The sequence below is a fragment of the Fusarium odoratissimum genome, assembly GCF_000260195.1.
Source record: "Fusarium odoratissimum NRRL 54006 unplaced genomic scaffold supercont1.58, whole genome shotgun sequence".
NCBI lineage: Eukaryota > Fungi > Ascomycota > Sordariomycetes > Hypocreales > Nectriaceae > Fusarium > Fusarium odoratissimum.
The window spans coordinates 74452-90371 of record NW_022158784.1 but is presented as its reverse complement, the minus strand read 5'-3'; the positions used below and the strand labels follow the sequence as shown (position 1 = coordinate 90371).

Sequence of the window (15920 nt, the reverse complement as noted above, 5' to 3'; positions counted from 1 at the left end):
TACCTTTTTATTCAACTAGATCTCAACAAACTCAAGACTCCCGAGTGCAAAGCGTCCAGCGTCTGCCATGGGGCCACGCGAAAACACCAAAGCTCTCCCCCAAAAACCCAAACAACCCAAAGCAGAAACACTTACAGACCCATAGCATCTGCAGCAGATGGATTCGCGACTCTGAGAGAAGACTTGACATCTTCAATAGGAACGAACCACTTACCCTGCTCCGTAATATCCCACCATCGACGGCTGTCGCCGCGCTCAATGATCAAGCGTCGCCAGATGTCGAGAGCCTCATCGCGAAACTTCTTTCCAGGTTCACTCTGCAACTCGGGAATTTTGACGTCGGCTGTATACTTCATCCATTCAATTCGAGGATCAAATCGATCATTGATGATGAATTGATGGCGTCGTGGGCCAAACTCCTCAGTCAGATTCTCGCATTCCGTTTTGTAAGAATCGGAAGCGAGGCATGATATAGCACTGAAAAGTCTGAATAAGCCTTCATTCTCGCTCTCCTCACTATGATGCAGACGACCAGTGAATGGCATCATCTCCTGGGTCTTGGTGACCGCCTGAGAGAGATTGTTTAGGGCCTCCCTTTCAGTGTTGTCGGTACAGTAGTCGTTCGAAAGCAAATAAGCCTTGATCTTGTATACTTCAGCAATACCATCCGGGTAATCAAATCCTTTGAGTCTCTCACCATAACCAGTGAAAGGACCAAACCTTCGGCCGTAGAACTGGGTGTGAATACCAGCAACGATCCACTCCATGTTTGACACAGCGCGATGCGTTCCTCGAGGCAGATCAGAACCGAAACGTCTCCAGAGCTTGCTCCTAGCGGTCAGTGGCCCTTCGCCAATTGGGCGATACATGAGAAAGTTCTCAAGGAGAGAGCTGGGGCAGTAAGATTGCATTGCAAGCTCGACTGCGTTGTCGGGTGCTGTCTCTGGATGACCTTGGGCCCCAAAGCGATCTTGATAAAGATCAATTACATCGCCCCTCTTGCACAGCATCTTGATCATGTCACAGATGCCGTCTCGAAACTCATCAGCAAACAATGCATCTGCGGTCCATTTGATCCACTCAACCAAGTGGTCGATAGGGGGTCGTGGAAACGGGTCAGAAGCTGAAGCCCCGATAGCCTGGAGTGTTTGCTGTAAAAATAACTTCAAGATATTCAAACCATCTTTTGTATCCTCTTCAGACTTATATCGCTCCGCAAAACCGACAATGACTGACTGTTCGCCGCGGTTTGGGTCTCGACTCTGCGCAGACATCCACTGGGAACAAGGCTGGAAACCAAACTTGAAGTAACCTTTCAGCGTGAAAGGGAACTGCCCCTTGCGAAGTACGCTTTTCAAGATCTCGGACTCATGACGTGGTTCCGAAAGGAACAATCTACGAGTGCCTAAGACTTCCTTCATGATCTCATCAATATCGGCTCCATCGAAAGAGGCCTTGTTCAAGAATGAAATGAGAAGATGCTCAGGGAGGAAGAGAAAAGGAGAATTTCCGTTTATCTCGAAAGAGTGCGACATGGTTGTTGATGTTGAGGTGAAGATGTTTCTGTAAATTCTGACGTGGTTCGCGTGGAATGAGACTGTGATAAGCTGACGGATGTTGGTGATTCGGAAAGATCTTTGGGAGAGTCTGAAAGATGGCCTTATATAGGTTGACAACGTGGAGGAGGATTTGGGCCAAGAAAGCTCGCTTGATAACTCGATCGTGTTCTGAAATCTGTTCGGATGTTCGCCACAGTCATATTCAGTGGATGTTGGCTTAACAAAGAGACTTTTCAGGATTAGCGAAATCCTCCCGTGATAGATTGCAGCAGGAACACTGACGCCAGGCTCTGTCCCAATTCTTTGTACAAACTGGTTGTTCAGGTTTCAAAAGCGGGTTTATGTTGAACGTCGTGCAACGCAAATCATTCCATTGGTCCTCTGCTGGGATTGGCGAACAGCACATGGGAATTTGGCCCTAGAACTTGCCTAAAACTTGCCTAAACTTGTATAAGATGATCGTAAACTATAACATGGATCTCAAGTTTAGATCAGACTTTGACAAGAGAACATGAGAGCCACCTGTCACTGATTGTTGTAGCCCTGAGACAATGATTAGTTTTAACTCTTGTGAGACTCCCCCGCCTCGAGCATCTGAGGCTTCAATTCGTCTGGTAGTATTGTGTTCAAAATGCTTGTCTCTTGACATATTTGAGCGGGGGGCGGGTCGATGGTGTTGTATTGTGACATGGTTGTAGGTAAGTCCATGGAGGCGATTCTGCAGGCGGGACCGGCGGCTGATGGACAGAACGTTGGAGTACCGAATAGCGCTTAGCCGTCTGGCGACGGGATTGGAATCAATAAATAGTGTGTGAAGTCGGGGACGGGTCCAAGAGGTTCATGTTGGTCGTTGGGAATGATTGCTGCAGGCCCCAGATGGTCGACAACGTAGGGAATGGCGATAAGGCAAGGTGATGCTGAGACACATAGGAGCTAACTTACGAGATTGCCGTAAGATCCCTTTTAGCCGCATGTTAGCTATATTAGTTGATATCATTAGGGGTTAATGACTTACAGGCGCCAATGTTGATGATCATGGAGACAACATATTAGCTACGTTAACAAGTCGCCATGCATAAAGAAGACTTACATTTGATTGGAATTGTTGGCTAAATGCCAGAAGCAGTCAGTGTCAGCAATGTTTCAATCAACACAGAACGAGCCTAGTGATGATATACGCACGGAAGAGGTGAAGTTTGGACATATCAATGCCAGCCAATCAAGCTAGAAAGAATTTTACTCAGAGCCAAGACTTGTGTCGGCCCAAATGTTCAGAGATGCGAGGAGCTCAACGAGATGTGATAGCAGCAACTACATCGCCCAGTGATCTCACTCCCTGTCGGTTGTTATGATGAAGAAAACTGGAGTTGGGGCGCTGGCTTGTGCTTGTGGCAGCGCAGGGCAGTAAAGATTGCGGCGGGTTCAATTTGCTTACCGAGAGAAGGCAACCGCTTCAGAAGCCATGTCACGTGTTGGGCTCTTCCCATCCAAGAACATGCCCTCCTTCTCTAGCTGTGGTACTTGCGTCATCGTCCTCCGCTTCTCTAAGGCTGGTGCTGGTGAGCCTTCATCTTCTCTTCTCCATCTCTCCCGTTCATCATCGTCAACAAGTCATCAAACATGATCACCCATCTAACGCATCGTCCGCTTCAACCCCCGAGACACCATCTGGGCTCCAAAAGCACAATGCACTCCTCATTCAGACATTCACTTCTGCTTCCGTCATCTTCTCTTTCGTCCCTTCAGTCAGAACAAAACCGACTTGCCGCTTCCGACAATGTTGCCTGCCCCTGTGCCCCTTCAAGCTCAGCTTAACCGAAGCACGGCCACTCTTCTGATGCTGAATCGAGATCCAAAGTTTATTTTCCGCCGCCCATTTCGAAGGCCACCCATCCTACATCTGCCGAGTCCAAGCTGCCATCAGCAAGCCGAGCAAAGATAAGTGAAAGTGTGAAAGCCATCAAGTTCAGCGAGCTTTGAGTCTTTGGCGGAGATGAACAGCCAACAGGCCAGGGGCCCGCGATTGGAAGATTCCATTTACTGGGAGGGAACGAGAAAGCAAGAACAGGCCAAAATGGGAGGAAGGGATGCTAATAGAGACAAAGAACGCACAGAACCAGAAGCACAGGCTGGTGAGATACATTCAACCGCACGCGCAAGACGCTCTGAACATGGATCTCCTCAAGCAAGCAAGCATCGAGCGTTATTCAATGAATAGGTCAACACCAATCGATATAGATACCTGCGCCCAGGCGCTTGAGGCTCACAAAAGATGCACATTCAGACTATGACACAAAACACTCAATCCCCCACGATTCTCTTTGGCGATATTTGGAATGAGGTAACCTCAGCACGACACTCGTGGGTCAACCTGCGTTATATGAGCTGTTCATCCTCTTCTAGAACGACCATCGAATCCGGACTGAAAGCCGCTTCTCTGAGAAAATTCTCCACGAACAAGGTCATCTCCGTTCAAGTTTCCTCCAATAATTAGCAAAGTGTACTGAATTAGCCACAGAGCAACGGCGTACCGATAACCTTGAAAGCGTATTGCCAAAGACCCCGATCGTCAGAGAGTTTCTTCAGAGTTTAAAAGTCACGGCCAGTTCTGCCCAAGGGTGCAATTGATCCACGTATTGTGACAGGGAGGCATAGCAATCGTCCAGCTTTCTTCAGTCTTTCGCGAAGTCTGCTGAGTCGGGGCCAGTCCTGCCTAAGGGTGCGGCTGAGCCTAAGAGATATTAAGAACGCTATTGAATATGGTTGAATGAGGAAAATAATAGCCCATGTCCAACTTGGACTAAGCGTCGGGCCAGTGTTGCTGAGTCCTTTTTAGGGGATGACCGCATTTGGGCCGATGGAGGAAGGGCGACGAAGTCGGACTCCAGACCTAGCTTTTCGACAAACCCTTTCGAAGATGGAGCCATACCATCGGCGGTTTTGTGAGAGCACTGTTCCCAAGCAACCTCGACATACTCCGCATCACAACCGCGATATACCGCAACAATCTCATGTTCGGGGGTTGGGGCTTCTTGTAATCCCTCAACGTCAGACGTACAGTAGTACTGATGGGGATGCCTCGACCACATGGCGCCTTTGTCGATAAGCCAGATGTTCTCAAGGCCGTCGAAGTTTCTGTGATGCGCGCGGTCGAAGAGTAGTTTTTCCAGGTATCCTCGAGCAGAGTTCTCTTCACTTAGGCCGTATATGTTCCCTGGGCGATTGATGGACCAGCTCTGATCAAACTCGATGGCGAAATCTTTGATGATACATGATACGCCATACTTCAGTGCCGTAGATATTAGCTGGTATATGTAACGGTGGGTTATAAGGATATCTGTATATATATTTCCAATTTTCTGTCCTGACGCAAAGAAACATCCCGAGCCGGGTAGGCCACTAGATGCCACTCTTGGTCTCCCTCAGCGATCGTGAGAAGCGCAAGGTGAACCGCCTCTTCCCCGCCTGGCAAGTCCGCTTGATATTCCTCACCCGACCGATATTTGATAAAGTATTGTTCTTGGGCCCTGAGCCAATCGTCGATGTGTGCATGTTTGAGTATGACCTCTCTCGACTCCTCGCAAGCTCTCCAAAGACCTCCATCTGTGAGTTAGGCGGATGTGTTCGGCTCATGGCTTGACACTCCCAGACCAGGAGCTAGAGACAAGTTGTATCTCAAGGGCATCACCCGATCATTGAAAATGTCGACGTACTGTATACCACGGTCGTGTGGCGTGGATGGAAGACAAGCAGCATTCCAATCTGAAGTCGCGGTTCAATGGGCAGCTTGGTGAGGAGGAGGAAAGGAGAGGGCATTTTGAGGGCCATATATTGCTGATGGTCACAAAAAGCCCCTGAAAATCTGAGGTTGAGCACAGTCAAGTGGCAGGCGATGGGCATCCTTATACGGGAGGAAATAATTAAGTTTCGATCAAGGTTTGAGATGCAGTCAATGATGTGAGTCAAGCCTTTATTTTTGTTTTTGACTTTGATCCAGCTTCAAGATTAGACTATGGTACATCAAGATTTCGCCTCATCCGAAAATTTACCAGGCTGCTGTAACTCGATGATGTGCCCGTTATCTCGTGCCCCTGGCTTCCTTGACAGACACCATTGATGACAGTTTTAGTATTCCTACCTTGTACCGAATCGTCAAATGCTTCTCTCAGATCAAAGATGAAACATCGCAAACAAGTTGATAAGTATATCTCGACCTCTGATATCCCAGTTCTCGATCCTTTGAATGCACATTTGCGGTGAATCAGTGGCTTTATTCTTTCATTGGTTGACACTCCTGGGAACATGCATTTTGTGTTAATCTGTCACAGCCAGCGGCCACTGTCACTGCCATGGCGACTGCCTAGTCCTGTAGCAAACAATAGTCACGTGCTGTTACAAGAAAGCCCAGGCTCTCACTCACAACCTCCACTTCCCCCTCTCTTCTCTCTCTCTCTTCCCTTCATTCTTCACCCTTCAGCACGAGACTCTCAACTCCCGCGTTTACTTGCCACCACTCTGATTTCAGCCGCACGCAGGTATGTTATGCTGTCGGCACAAAACAACACATCTAATAAATCGCAGCAACCATGGCTGGAGCGGCACAACCCCAGGCTCAGCAGCAAGAAGATCAAAGCCTCTCGATCACCGAGGAGATGTCAGCTGCTTTTCGCTATTTCAAGCGCCTGCCTATTGAGCTTCGACTCAAGATCTGGGAAGCCGCATGCCTCCCTTCCACCGACACCGACCACGGCCTTCACTATGTCACCTTGGACGTCGTAGAGGAGGGTGTGGAGGACGTGGATGACGAGGAATATCTCGAGAACTTAGTCATCTTTGATGCCGACCTCGAGGGCTATGATGAAGAGTTCGAGGTCGAAAGTGATGATACTGGTTATGTCACGCTGAGAGCCCTCAAGCGACCCTGTGAGAAGTCCTCCGAGACAACAAACCTCAACAGGTCCGCCTATCTCTGGGATGCAGGTCTTTGGTTGGCCTGCAAAGAGTCGCGATCTGTGATTGCCAAGCATCTGGACTTTGAAGGATGGCTCGCCTTTCGAGAACAACCTATCGAGGATTATCTCTGCGGGTAGTACAGCAAAGACTTTCCCTCGACTATTGTTCCTTTCAAGAAAAACGAGAAATGGCTCCCAGTGGTGAGGCCTACTCATGACATCTTCTGTATCGACACCACAAAGCTCAAATCCTTGTCACGAAGCCTCTTCGGCATGAAGCTACTGGCGCCATTCCTCGGTACACGAACATTCACGATCAAGGAACGCTGGAACATCGCTTTCAAGTTCGACCACAGTTGGAACAATGCCTTTCCATCTAGAGAGAACAGACTGAAGCGAGAGAACTCCCCGCGAGGTCTGCTTGCGCACTGGGTCGAGATTCTCTCTGAAGAGTCCGTTCCTGCGCCTAATCTCTGGATCATTGATGACGACGTTCGCTGGGTTGCACGACCTGGTCAGGTGTTTGAGACGGTTTATCGCGATTGTGAAGCGGACTACGTCCAGATAAACTGGGAAGCCACTCGCGACAACACGATCAGCCTGCTGAAGGGCGCCGTGGCCAGATTCATGGATTCGTTCGGACTGGTATGTGACAACGAAGACATGTATGACCTTCAAGAGCTGGGTCTGGAACCCATGGCGTTCAGAGTGAAGGACCATGTCAAACTTCTTGTTCGCAAGGACAATGAAATGCAAGCTTACATGGAGGAGGATAACGTAACTGACAACGAAACTGAGGATGATACCGAGATCGAGTTTGAGTACGAAAGCGATGATCTGAGTGGCGGGAATGACGGCAGTGATCAAGAAGGCGAGTAATCTGGGTGCCTGAGATTGTGATCACCAGCAACATGGGTATCAGAACATGTCATGTATTTGAGTCTCACTCCAGTGAGCAACGGGAATAGTGTATTTTGTTGGAAGCCAAAGGGGTATTCTGTAATCTATAATAGTAGTGCACTAGATGCGATGAGATAGAGCAGAAACTCAAGGGCAGAGTAATGACCTTTGGCTTTGAAAACGTACGCCTTGTTGCTAGACTTTCAGCTCTAGAAGTACTTACTGCCCATAAGGTTAAGCTTTAGGCTGTCAACTTAGATCACAGGAACACGAGAGAGAATTCAGTTCAGCCCCATCGATATGTCAGACAAAAAGATCTAGGCAAAACAGCACAAATAACATTTTTTTGAATCTTCCTGTCAGTATAAACACTCGTTCTGTGTCTGCGATGTTACTTCATTCCAGCTCCTCAAGTTCACGCAGTAAGGCGATGCTGTTTGTTGAGTCTCGTCACTCCATTGACGACGAGAAAGCGAGCATGTGATTATTTTTTCCTGATTTGGAAGCATTGACGCCGAGCACGTAGGCTTGTTCTTCTTAAGCAGTATCACCGGCCGTGAAGCTTTATGTTGCAGTGGCTCGGAGACCGAGAACATCATCAACGACAATCACAACACTTCTTCCGCCTGATAACAAGGCGGAGTAATTCATACCCGCTCGGAACACTATTCATTGCAGTCCATTAGTCACAGTGTTCACGATTACACTTCATCCATCATATCGCAAGTCGTATTCAACCCTGTTCATCACATGCAACACCGTAGCATTGGTCAGTTAGCATCCCGCCTTACGTAGCATCTCCCCTGATCAAACAAACTCAAACCCGATTTCTCAGCTTTCTCACAATCGGATATACAAAATCTGACATATTTCCGACGCTAATCGCGATAATCTCCCATCTCGGATCTGGAATCTGCATTAATAATGGTAAAAATGCTGCTGTGGAGATCTGACGGCCCCGGTTGCAGCTTTATTGGCTCGGAAGTACGGATCTTCGGATATACAAGTTCTTTCGGACTTTCTCGCCGCTTTTTATATACGATCTCGTCATCCCTTGAAAATGATGTTCTGGACAGATCAGGCTTTGAGCATTATCGAAAATGGTGACCGAAAGCGAAAAAGGTGAGTGAACGCGTTACTTTGGTTGAGGATTGGGGCTAATTTGGTGCAGAGCAAGGCTTTATGCCTGATCCTGAGAGGGACGCGCCGTCGGATAACAACACGCTCACGGGTCCAGACGAGGAAGCCATCTCAAGAACAAAGTCCAACGTCTCAATAGCTGAAACCTTTTCTCTCCCGCATGAGATCCTCTTTGTGGCGATTATCTGCATGGCGCAGTTCATGACACAAGCCGCGCTCGGAAACTGCCTCAACATCATACATATCATCGGCGACTCATTCAACCTCACTAATCCCGCGGAGCTTAGCTGGCTCATCGCCGGGTTCAGTCTTACAGTCGGAACATTCATCCTCTTCTCTGGTCGTCTTGGCGATATTTTCGGATACAAGCGCCTCTTCCTCATCGGTTTTGTCTGGTTCGCTGTTTGGTCTATGATTTGCGGACTGGCAAACTACTCCAACCATGTTCTTTTCATCTTCGCGCGAGTGTTTCAGGGTATTGGACCTGCGCTCGTAATGCCGAACGGGCTGGCTATTCTGGGTGCTTCGTACAAGCCCGGTGGTCGAAAGGCTGTTGCGTTTGCGCTCTTTGGAGCTTGCGCACCTGGTGGTTGTGTTTTTGGCGCGCTGTTCGCTGGACATTTTGTCCATGGGGATCCTTCTTGGTGGCCTTGGACTTACTACTCTTTCGCCCTTGGGCTGGCTTTCATTGCGCTGATGGCGTACTTCATCATTCCTGATCCTCCTCACAAGCTCTCCTCCGCCGATATGAGCTGGGGAGACATCCTTGGTCAGCTCGATCTTCTCGGCGCAACTACCGGTATCACTGCTCTTGTGCTCTTCAACTTTGCCTGGAACCAGGCGCCTATCGACGGTTGGGACAAGCCATGGGTATTCGTCCTTCTCATCGTTGGAGTGCTACTTGTTCCCATCTTCTTCTACGTCGAATTGCGCGTCGCATCGCATCCTCTCATTCCCTTTGACGCTCTGACTAGCGACGTCGCCTACATCCTGGGCTGCATCGTCTGCGGCTGGGCTACCTTCGGTATCTGGGTGTACTACACCTGGCAATTCTTCCAAATGCTGCGCGGAGCCTCACCTCTTCTTACGAGCGCTTGGATGAGCCCCGTTGCTATCTCTGGAGCTTGCGCTTCACTGATTACTGCATGGCTTCTTCATGTGTCGCATCCTGCTTTGGTCATGCTCCTCGCCCTCACAGCATTCACGACTGGTACAATTCTGATGATGACTGCTCCTGTGGAACAGTCCTACTGGTACCAATCTTTCTTTGGCCTTATCATCATGACCTTCGGTATGGACATGTCGTTCCCCGCTGCGACGCTGATCCTCTCCAACTCTGTGAAGCGAGAGCACCAAGGTATCGCAGCAAGCTTGGTCAGCACGATCGTGAACTACAGCATCAGTCTGGGTCTCGGATTCGCTGCTACAGTGGAGGTCAATGTAACAAATGGTGGAGAGTCAAAGCATGAGTTGTTGATTGGTTATCGATCGGCGTTCTACATGGCTGTTGGCTTCGCCGGCCTGGGACTCGGTATCAGCATCATCTACTTCCTCAAGACGAAGTGGTATCAGAGGAAGGGGAGGCAATGAATGGGGATTTATAGAATGGCGGTTGCATGCAGGCATGTTTGCGAGAGGGAAATTGATAGATTATGACTTTATAGACACGGCCTACAGCCTCATGATAGAATTCAAGTCACATGCATTCAAGAACTTTCATCAGACGAACCGTGAGTCGCCTCGCCCAATTGTGAACAGAGACACATCGTTCTGTTGTTCATGGGAGTCAGGCTGATCTCGCTGCGTCGTTAGTTCAGACTTGCGTGGCTGCAACTGGCTCGTTCCAGGACACTGGGCCTTGGCAAACTCGGCTTAATCCATCGCTTATTCAGTTCTATGACAATTGTTAACCCGAACACCGCCTTGCCTCTTCGAATAAAGGTAATGAATAGTTCTCCCGCACCCGACCGCATGCCAGTTTGACTTCCCGCTTACCCTCCAATGCTACTGAAGCAATCCGCTAAGCCCTGCTAAATCGTGTCGTCATAGGGCTGATGGCCTCCCGAATGCGAAGTGGACCTCAAAATGCGAGCCAATCACAATTTTCTCGATCGCCGGCCGTTGGATGGCTGCGGAATCAATCGGCGCTAGGACGAAATCCCCTGAACGTTTCGTTTTGCGAGTGCGATAATCGAGTGCGTAATACATTCCTCCGACTGTGATTAATATTTTCCTCTGTATTGTCATTGCGTTGGTGATCAGATACAGCACCAATGTTCGCATCGCCAGTGTTATTGTTCAAGGGCAGGCCATCCCTGTAACTGATGGAGGAAATGGACTGGTTTTTCATGGAACAATAGAAGAATTGTAAATTCTATCAATAATTATTCTAAATTTATGATGATTTTAGAGATGAAATAGCCTTTTTAAATGAGTCACCCCCTTTTTTATCTCATCTTGTCGCATTTCGATCTTGGTTGATCGCAAAGTCAAGCTTTCATCAGAGACCCACTAATCCCCTTTTGGCAATCGACTCGCATGGATCCGAGTGCGAAGACACTGGCACTAGCGTAGTTCACTAAGACTGCAGCCTCAAAACAATGCGAGATGCGAGATGCATCAGTGACACAATAGTATATATATCTGTGTTCAGTCGCTTCAAAGTATCCATTTCATCACCCAAGCATTCAATCAACCACCATTTCATACAAACAACACCCTCAACCTCACCCTTCGGCAACACAATATTCTTACTTACTCACCATCTCAAGGACCAAACAACCAAAACATGCCTACTCAGCGCTTCAGAGCAATCATCGTCGGAGGTGGTCCAGTTGGCCTCACAGCGGCTCATGCTCTCTCCCGAGCTAACATTGACTTCATCCTTCTGGAACGTCGATCAAGCGCAGTCATCGATGCTGGCTCCAATCTCGTTCTCAACCCCATGGGTCTTCGCGCTCTTGATCAACTTGGTCTTGCTGCTCCTCTTGAGCAAGTCAGTTCTCCTCTAGGCCTGATCAACCGTCAAGACCATCAGGGCCGCGATATCGGAGATGCCTACTGGTTCATCCTGTTTAACAAACTGTGAGTTTCACCGCTTCTCCCAGGATACTCTCGACCTAACAGCTCTAGTCTGGGAACCTTTCCTCGTGTAGTCAGCCGCCACGACCTCACTAAAATCCTCTACGACTCTTTCACTCCTCTTCAGAAGAGCCAGATCCTTACCGACAAGAAAGTCGCCGACATCATCCCTAGCGAAACCGGCGTCCAAGTCTCCTGCGAAGATGGAACATCCTACGAGGGTTCCATCGTCATCGGAGCAGATGGCGCTCACAGTTTCGTTCGAAACAAGATGCGCGCTCTCGCTGAAGATGCAGGCTCTGACAATGTCAACGACGAGAAGCCCTTCCTGACCACATTCCGAGCTCTCTGGCTGCGCATGCCTACCAAGTTCGCTGGCATCGAGCCTGGCACTACCTGTGAAACTCACGGTCCTGGTGCGGCCACACAGCTCTTTGCCGGTGAGGATTCTTCCGTCATGGGTCTTTATGAGAAGTTGGATACGCCTACTCGCGATCGGGTGCGATACACTGAGCAGGATCAAGTCGATCTTGTTGAGCGATGGGGACACATTCCTCTTGCGCCCGGAGGCAAACTCACCCTCAAAGAGGCCTTCAACGCTCGCACTCAGTCCGGCCTCGTCAGTCTCGAAGAAGGCGTCGTCAGCCACTGGAACTGGGGCGGTCGTGTCGTTCTCGCAGGTGACTCGGCTCACAAGTTCACCCCCAGCACAGGCGCAGGTTGCAACAATGGCCTCATCGACGTCGTCGCCCTGGTCAACCAGCTCTACGCTCTCCGCCAGAAGTCCCCCATCCCAACCTACGCTCAACTCACGACCGCTTTCCAGTCGTACCAAGCTTCGCGCATGGATCCCGTTGTTGAGGCTTGCCGGGGCTCGGGTCAGGCCACTTCCAGCGCCACTTGGCAGACTGGCGTGTTCAAGTTCATCGACAAGCACATCATTGGCATCACTGCCATTCAGAACATGCTGTTTGGTTTGGGTGCACCCAAGATGGCGCAGTCGCCAAAGTTGACCTTCATCAAGGGACCGGAAAGACATGTCGGCAAGATTGCTTGGACGGATCCTCAGGAGAACAAGGTTTACTGAGAGGCTGTCAATTCGGGAATGGCTTTTTTAGCTTGTACTTGTAGGTGCTTTTCGGTGATTTAGCGAAGCGTACTAGACGGTTAGACTTAATGATCAATCTCATATCTCCAATGGAATGCAATGCCAGTTTCGTGTGAACAATGTGACCTCTTGACATGCCCAGCGGGAGGAACTGGAGCCACGGATCTAGCATCCTCGGCGACCTCGACTGTCAAGCTGTAAAAGGAGAAGTCCTTTGGCGGCATCACTAACTCGTCATCTGCGCCTTGCGACCGCATCTGGATACTGCTTGTCAGGCGTGCCCATGCGCTGTCGAATCTTGTCGAATGATAACGTGAGATGCTGCTTAACATGAATACAGGTGCGTGGGCTGAAAAGAATTAAAATTAGTCAAAGGCGCAAACGTTGAATGAACAGAAATGCCAACGGCTTATTCGAGACAACGCCTCCAATAACGTCGTTGAGCTCGGCAGATTGATAATCTGGTCCAGTTAAGACAGTAACAGATCCTGTAGTATCGCCACTGTAGAGTGACGCGATCTGTTAGTGTTACAGCATGCTTGACGGCCCCGCAAACGTCATCGGCAAACCCGAGCTTACAAATTTCATTACGATGACAAATGAATGACAGTGGGATACCAACAAATAAAAGACGGGGTTTTTACACAAGGTTCCGAATGGAACTACCGATAATTGGATATAAGAAACAGCCGTAGTCAATTCGATTTCCCCATCTTCAAATCTCAGACCTGCATGTCACGACTTCTCAGAACAAGACCCATTCTCAAGCCGCTCTTCAACCCCGCTCAACTCAGACCTTTCCACTTCACAACCACCAAAATGACAACCGGACTCTTCAACTACATCGATCCGACATCGAGTCTCGATGACAACGGAAACAGAGTCAAGCCATGGGCTAAAGTCGACGTTGATCAAACTTCCTTTGAGCGCAGTCAGCACAAGCGCGATGTCGTGGATATTCGCAGCGCCGCTAGCATTACCAGTTTCGGCGTAGATGTTTCTGGTTTCGATGTCTTCAAGTCTCCCGCCAAAGAAACTGAATTCACTGACGATGCGGCTGTGAGGAATGGATACTACGGAGAAGTTGAAGCGCTGCTCAAAGAGAGGATTCCTGAGATCAAGAAGGTTGTTATCTTCGATCATACGATTCGCAGGAGGGAGAAGTCGAGTCCGAGGCAGCCTGTGCAGCAAGTCCATGTCGATCAGACGCCCGGTGCTGCTGAAGCTCGTGTGAGACGACACACCGATCCTTCAGAGACAGAGGAGCTTCTCAAGGGTCGATACCAAATCATCAACGTCTGGCGACCAATTGGCCATCCCGCGACAGACTTTCCCCTCGCAGTCGTCGACTATCGCACCACAAAGCCTGAAGATATGATCAAAGTCGATCTTCTTTACCCCAACCGCGACGACAACGACGACGACGACCGTGGAAAGGAAGTTCTCCCTGATGCATCGACACTTCGCTCAACAGAGGGCTATCAAATCAAGGGCGAGACATATTCTGTTGCGCCTAATGATGGACACAAGTTTTATTACGCCAAGGACATGACGCCAGAGGAGGTCATGTTGATTAAGTGTTTTGACTCAAAGAGTGAGGTCCATGAGGGTGGGCAGCATGGGTTGGCGGGATATACGCCTCATACTGCGTTTGTTGACCCTGCTACGCCGGCGGATGCGAAGGGGCGACAGAGTATTGAGGTCAGATGCTTGGTATTTTACTAGAAACATTTGAAGATGGGATGTTGGTAGATTTAAATAACGTTATGAATTGATGAAGGTTTCTTTACTTGCTGTTCGTGAGAGTCAACGTTTGTTCAGATTCTCAAGCTTACCAACTTCGCAGCAAGATAGATTAAGCTATCCCTTCAAGCAACTAACAGCTTATTTTACTTCAATTTCCTTGATATTATCTCGCCCAAATACTAGTTCAATTTTCTCTTTCTTCAACTCTGTCTTGTCGGTGAGAATATCCAAAAGTCTGGTTGTCTGTAACTCTCGCACCCCGCCATGGCATCTTGTTCTCCAGGCTCGTCACCTCGCTTGTCCATAAAACAGCACCGCCGTTGCCGCGGGCACTGCCACTGCCAGCGGCACAACCTTAACATTGCATGTTATTGTTCATAAAGCAGAGGCCTACGCCTCCAGAGATTTCCCCTCTTCCGCCTTCTTTACTCCCCATACTTCTAAGTTCCCCTTCACCGCAACCTCATTTTGCCACAGCTTCTAGGTTATTCGACCACCATTCCCCAGGTACACTTGCAAGACATCCGCTACTCAATCATGGCATAAATCTAACAAAGCTCAGGTATCATGGAACAACTCGTGAATGTCGAAGATCCTGATCCCGGTGTTACAGGCAAGCAAGAAGACGCGTCAATCCTCTCGGCCAACGGAATGCCTTCACGTACTTTCCATCCGTTCCCAAAGCTTCCGATAGAACTGCGACTGAAGATTTGGAAGACGTCTTGTTTTCCTTTCGCGGATCACGAGCATGGCCTACACTACATCGACCTGGCATCCCACAGCGATAGCAAGCTGCCTGTGGTTGAGTATGGAAAAGGGGAACCAATGAAGATGACAGCGCTTGATCCCGATTTCAAGACCGCGCCAGAAATTCAAGCGTCTACCGATCACGCCAACAGATCTGCTTACATGTGGAGTGTTGGTCTCTGGAAAGCCTGTAAAGAGTCGAGAGAGGTTATTGCCACGCACTTTCAACTCAAGGTTTAACGCGGTACTCAGGATAAAGGTCTTGGCCCCCTCGACGTTGACGAAAGCTTGAGCAAGGCCTGCCAACTGTACCCCCGATACGTCAAGTTCCTGAGCGATACTGAGGGGGAGGATATGTCCGGGACGGGATCTGACGACAGAGATGCAGTTCATGATCGAAAGCTTCGTCTTCCTACCTGTCTCTTCCCCCGAAACAAGGACCATGGAGATCGCTTCATGGTCATGCCCATCCGAGACGTATTTTGCATCAAAAACATCGGCCTATCATCATTGCCAGTCAGTTTGAGGGCCCCTCGCCTTCACGTCCCGTGCCCCACTGGCCAGCACATTATTTCAGGCACTCTTTCAATCTCGCCCTCGACTTTCACTCCAGGTGGAACGACGAATTGCCCCGTACCTGGCGTCAACTGAAAGTAGAGGACTCTCCTCGAGGCTTGCTTACACGCT

The 15920-nt window shown here is 49.3% G+C and overlaps 10 protein-coding genes across 10 annotated transcripts; 7 read left to right on the top strand and 3 right to left on the bottom strand.

The window, feature by feature from the left end:
- Positions 1-131: 131 nt before the first annotated feature.
- Positions 132-1535, bottom strand: FOIG_15760 (uncharacterized protein; the record flags this gene model as incomplete). Its single annotated transcript, XM_031217148.1, has 1 exon — positions 132-1535. One exon carries the CDS (start codon positions 1533-1535, stop codon positions 132-134), a length of 1404 nt encoding a protein of 467 aa, XP_031053169.1.
- A 795-nt stretch (positions 1536-2330) lies between these two features.
- FOIG_15759 (uncharacterized protein) lies at positions 2331-2596 on the bottom strand (the record flags this gene model as incomplete). The annotated part of the gene is made up of 2 exons (XM_031217147.1): positions 2331-2476; positions 2575-2596. The coding sequence occupies 2 exons, from the start codon at positions 2594-2596 to the stop codon at positions 2331-2333; spliced, it is 168 nt and encodes a 55-aa protein (XP_031053168.1).
- A 425-nt stretch (positions 2597-3021) lies between these two features.
- Positions 3022-3777, top strand: FOIG_15758 (uncharacterized protein; the record flags this gene model as incomplete). The annotated part of the gene is made up of 2 exons (XM_031217146.1): positions 3022-3118; positions 3530-3777. The coding sequence occupies 2 exons, from the start codon at positions 3022-3024 to the stop codon at positions 3775-3777; spliced, it is 345 nt and encodes a 114-aa protein (XP_031053167.1).
- Positions 3778-4309: 532 nt separating this feature from the next.
- On the bottom strand, positions 4310-5192 carry FOIG_15757 (uncharacterized protein; the record flags this gene model as incomplete). The annotated part of the gene is made up of 2 exons (XM_031217145.1): positions 4310-4864; positions 5052-5192. 2 exons carry the CDS (start codon positions 5190-5192, stop codon positions 4310-4312), a joined length of 696 nt encoding a protein of 231 aa, XP_031053166.1.
- Positions 5193-6145: 953 nt separating this feature from the next.
- On the top strand, positions 6146-6649 carry FOIG_15756 (uncharacterized protein; the record flags this gene model as incomplete). Its single annotated transcript, XM_031217144.1, has 1 exon — positions 6146-6649. The coding sequence occupies one exon, from the start codon at positions 6146-6148 to the stop codon at positions 6647-6649; it is 504 nt and encodes a 167-aa protein (XP_031053165.1).
- Positions 6650-6784: 135 nt separating this feature from the next.
- FOIG_15755 (uncharacterized protein) lies at positions 6785-7390 on the top strand (the record flags this gene model as incomplete). Its single annotated transcript, XM_031217143.1, has 1 exon — positions 6785-7390. One exon carries the CDS (start codon positions 6785-6787, stop codon positions 7388-7390), a length of 606 nt encoding a protein of 201 aa, XP_031053164.1.
- Positions 7391-8471: 1081 nt separating this feature from the next.
- FOIG_15754 (uncharacterized protein) lies at positions 8472-10263 on the top strand. The gene is made up of 2 exons (XM_031217142.1): positions 8472-8533; positions 8583-10263. Exons 1-2 carry the CDS (start codon positions 8512-8514, stop codon positions 10139-10141), a joined length of 1581 nt encoding a protein of 526 aa, XP_031053163.1. The 5' UTR covers positions 8472-8511; the 3' UTR covers positions 10142-10263.
- Positions 10264-11206: 943 nt separating this feature from the next.
- On the top strand, positions 11207-12835 carry FOIG_15753 (uncharacterized protein). Its single transcript, XM_031217141.1, has 2 exons — positions 11207-11635; positions 11684-12835. Exons 1-2 carry the CDS (start codon positions 11340-11342, stop codon positions 12717-12719), a joined length of 1332 nt encoding a protein of 443 aa, XP_031053162.1. The 5' UTR covers positions 11207-11339; the 3' UTR covers positions 12720-12835.
- Positions 12836-13338: 503 nt separating this feature from the next.
- FOIG_15752 (uncharacterized protein) lies at positions 13339-14670 on the top strand. Its single transcript, XM_031217140.1, has 2 exons — positions 13339-14520; positions 14601-14670. The coding sequence occupies exon 1, from the start codon at positions 13473-13475 to the stop codon at positions 14463-14465; it is 993 nt and encodes a 330-aa protein (XP_031053161.1). The 5' UTR covers positions 13339-13472; the 3' UTR covers positions 14466-14520; positions 14601-14670.
- Positions 14671-15053: 383 nt separating this feature from the next.
- FOIG_15751 (uncharacterized protein) lies at positions 15054-15473 on the top strand (the record flags this gene model as incomplete). Its single annotated transcript, XM_031217139.1, has 1 exon — positions 15054-15473. The coding sequence occupies one exon, from the start codon at positions 15054-15056 to the stop codon at positions 15471-15473; it is 420 nt and encodes a 139-aa protein (XP_031053160.1).
- Between the last annotated feature and the right edge of the window lie 447 nt (positions 15474-15920).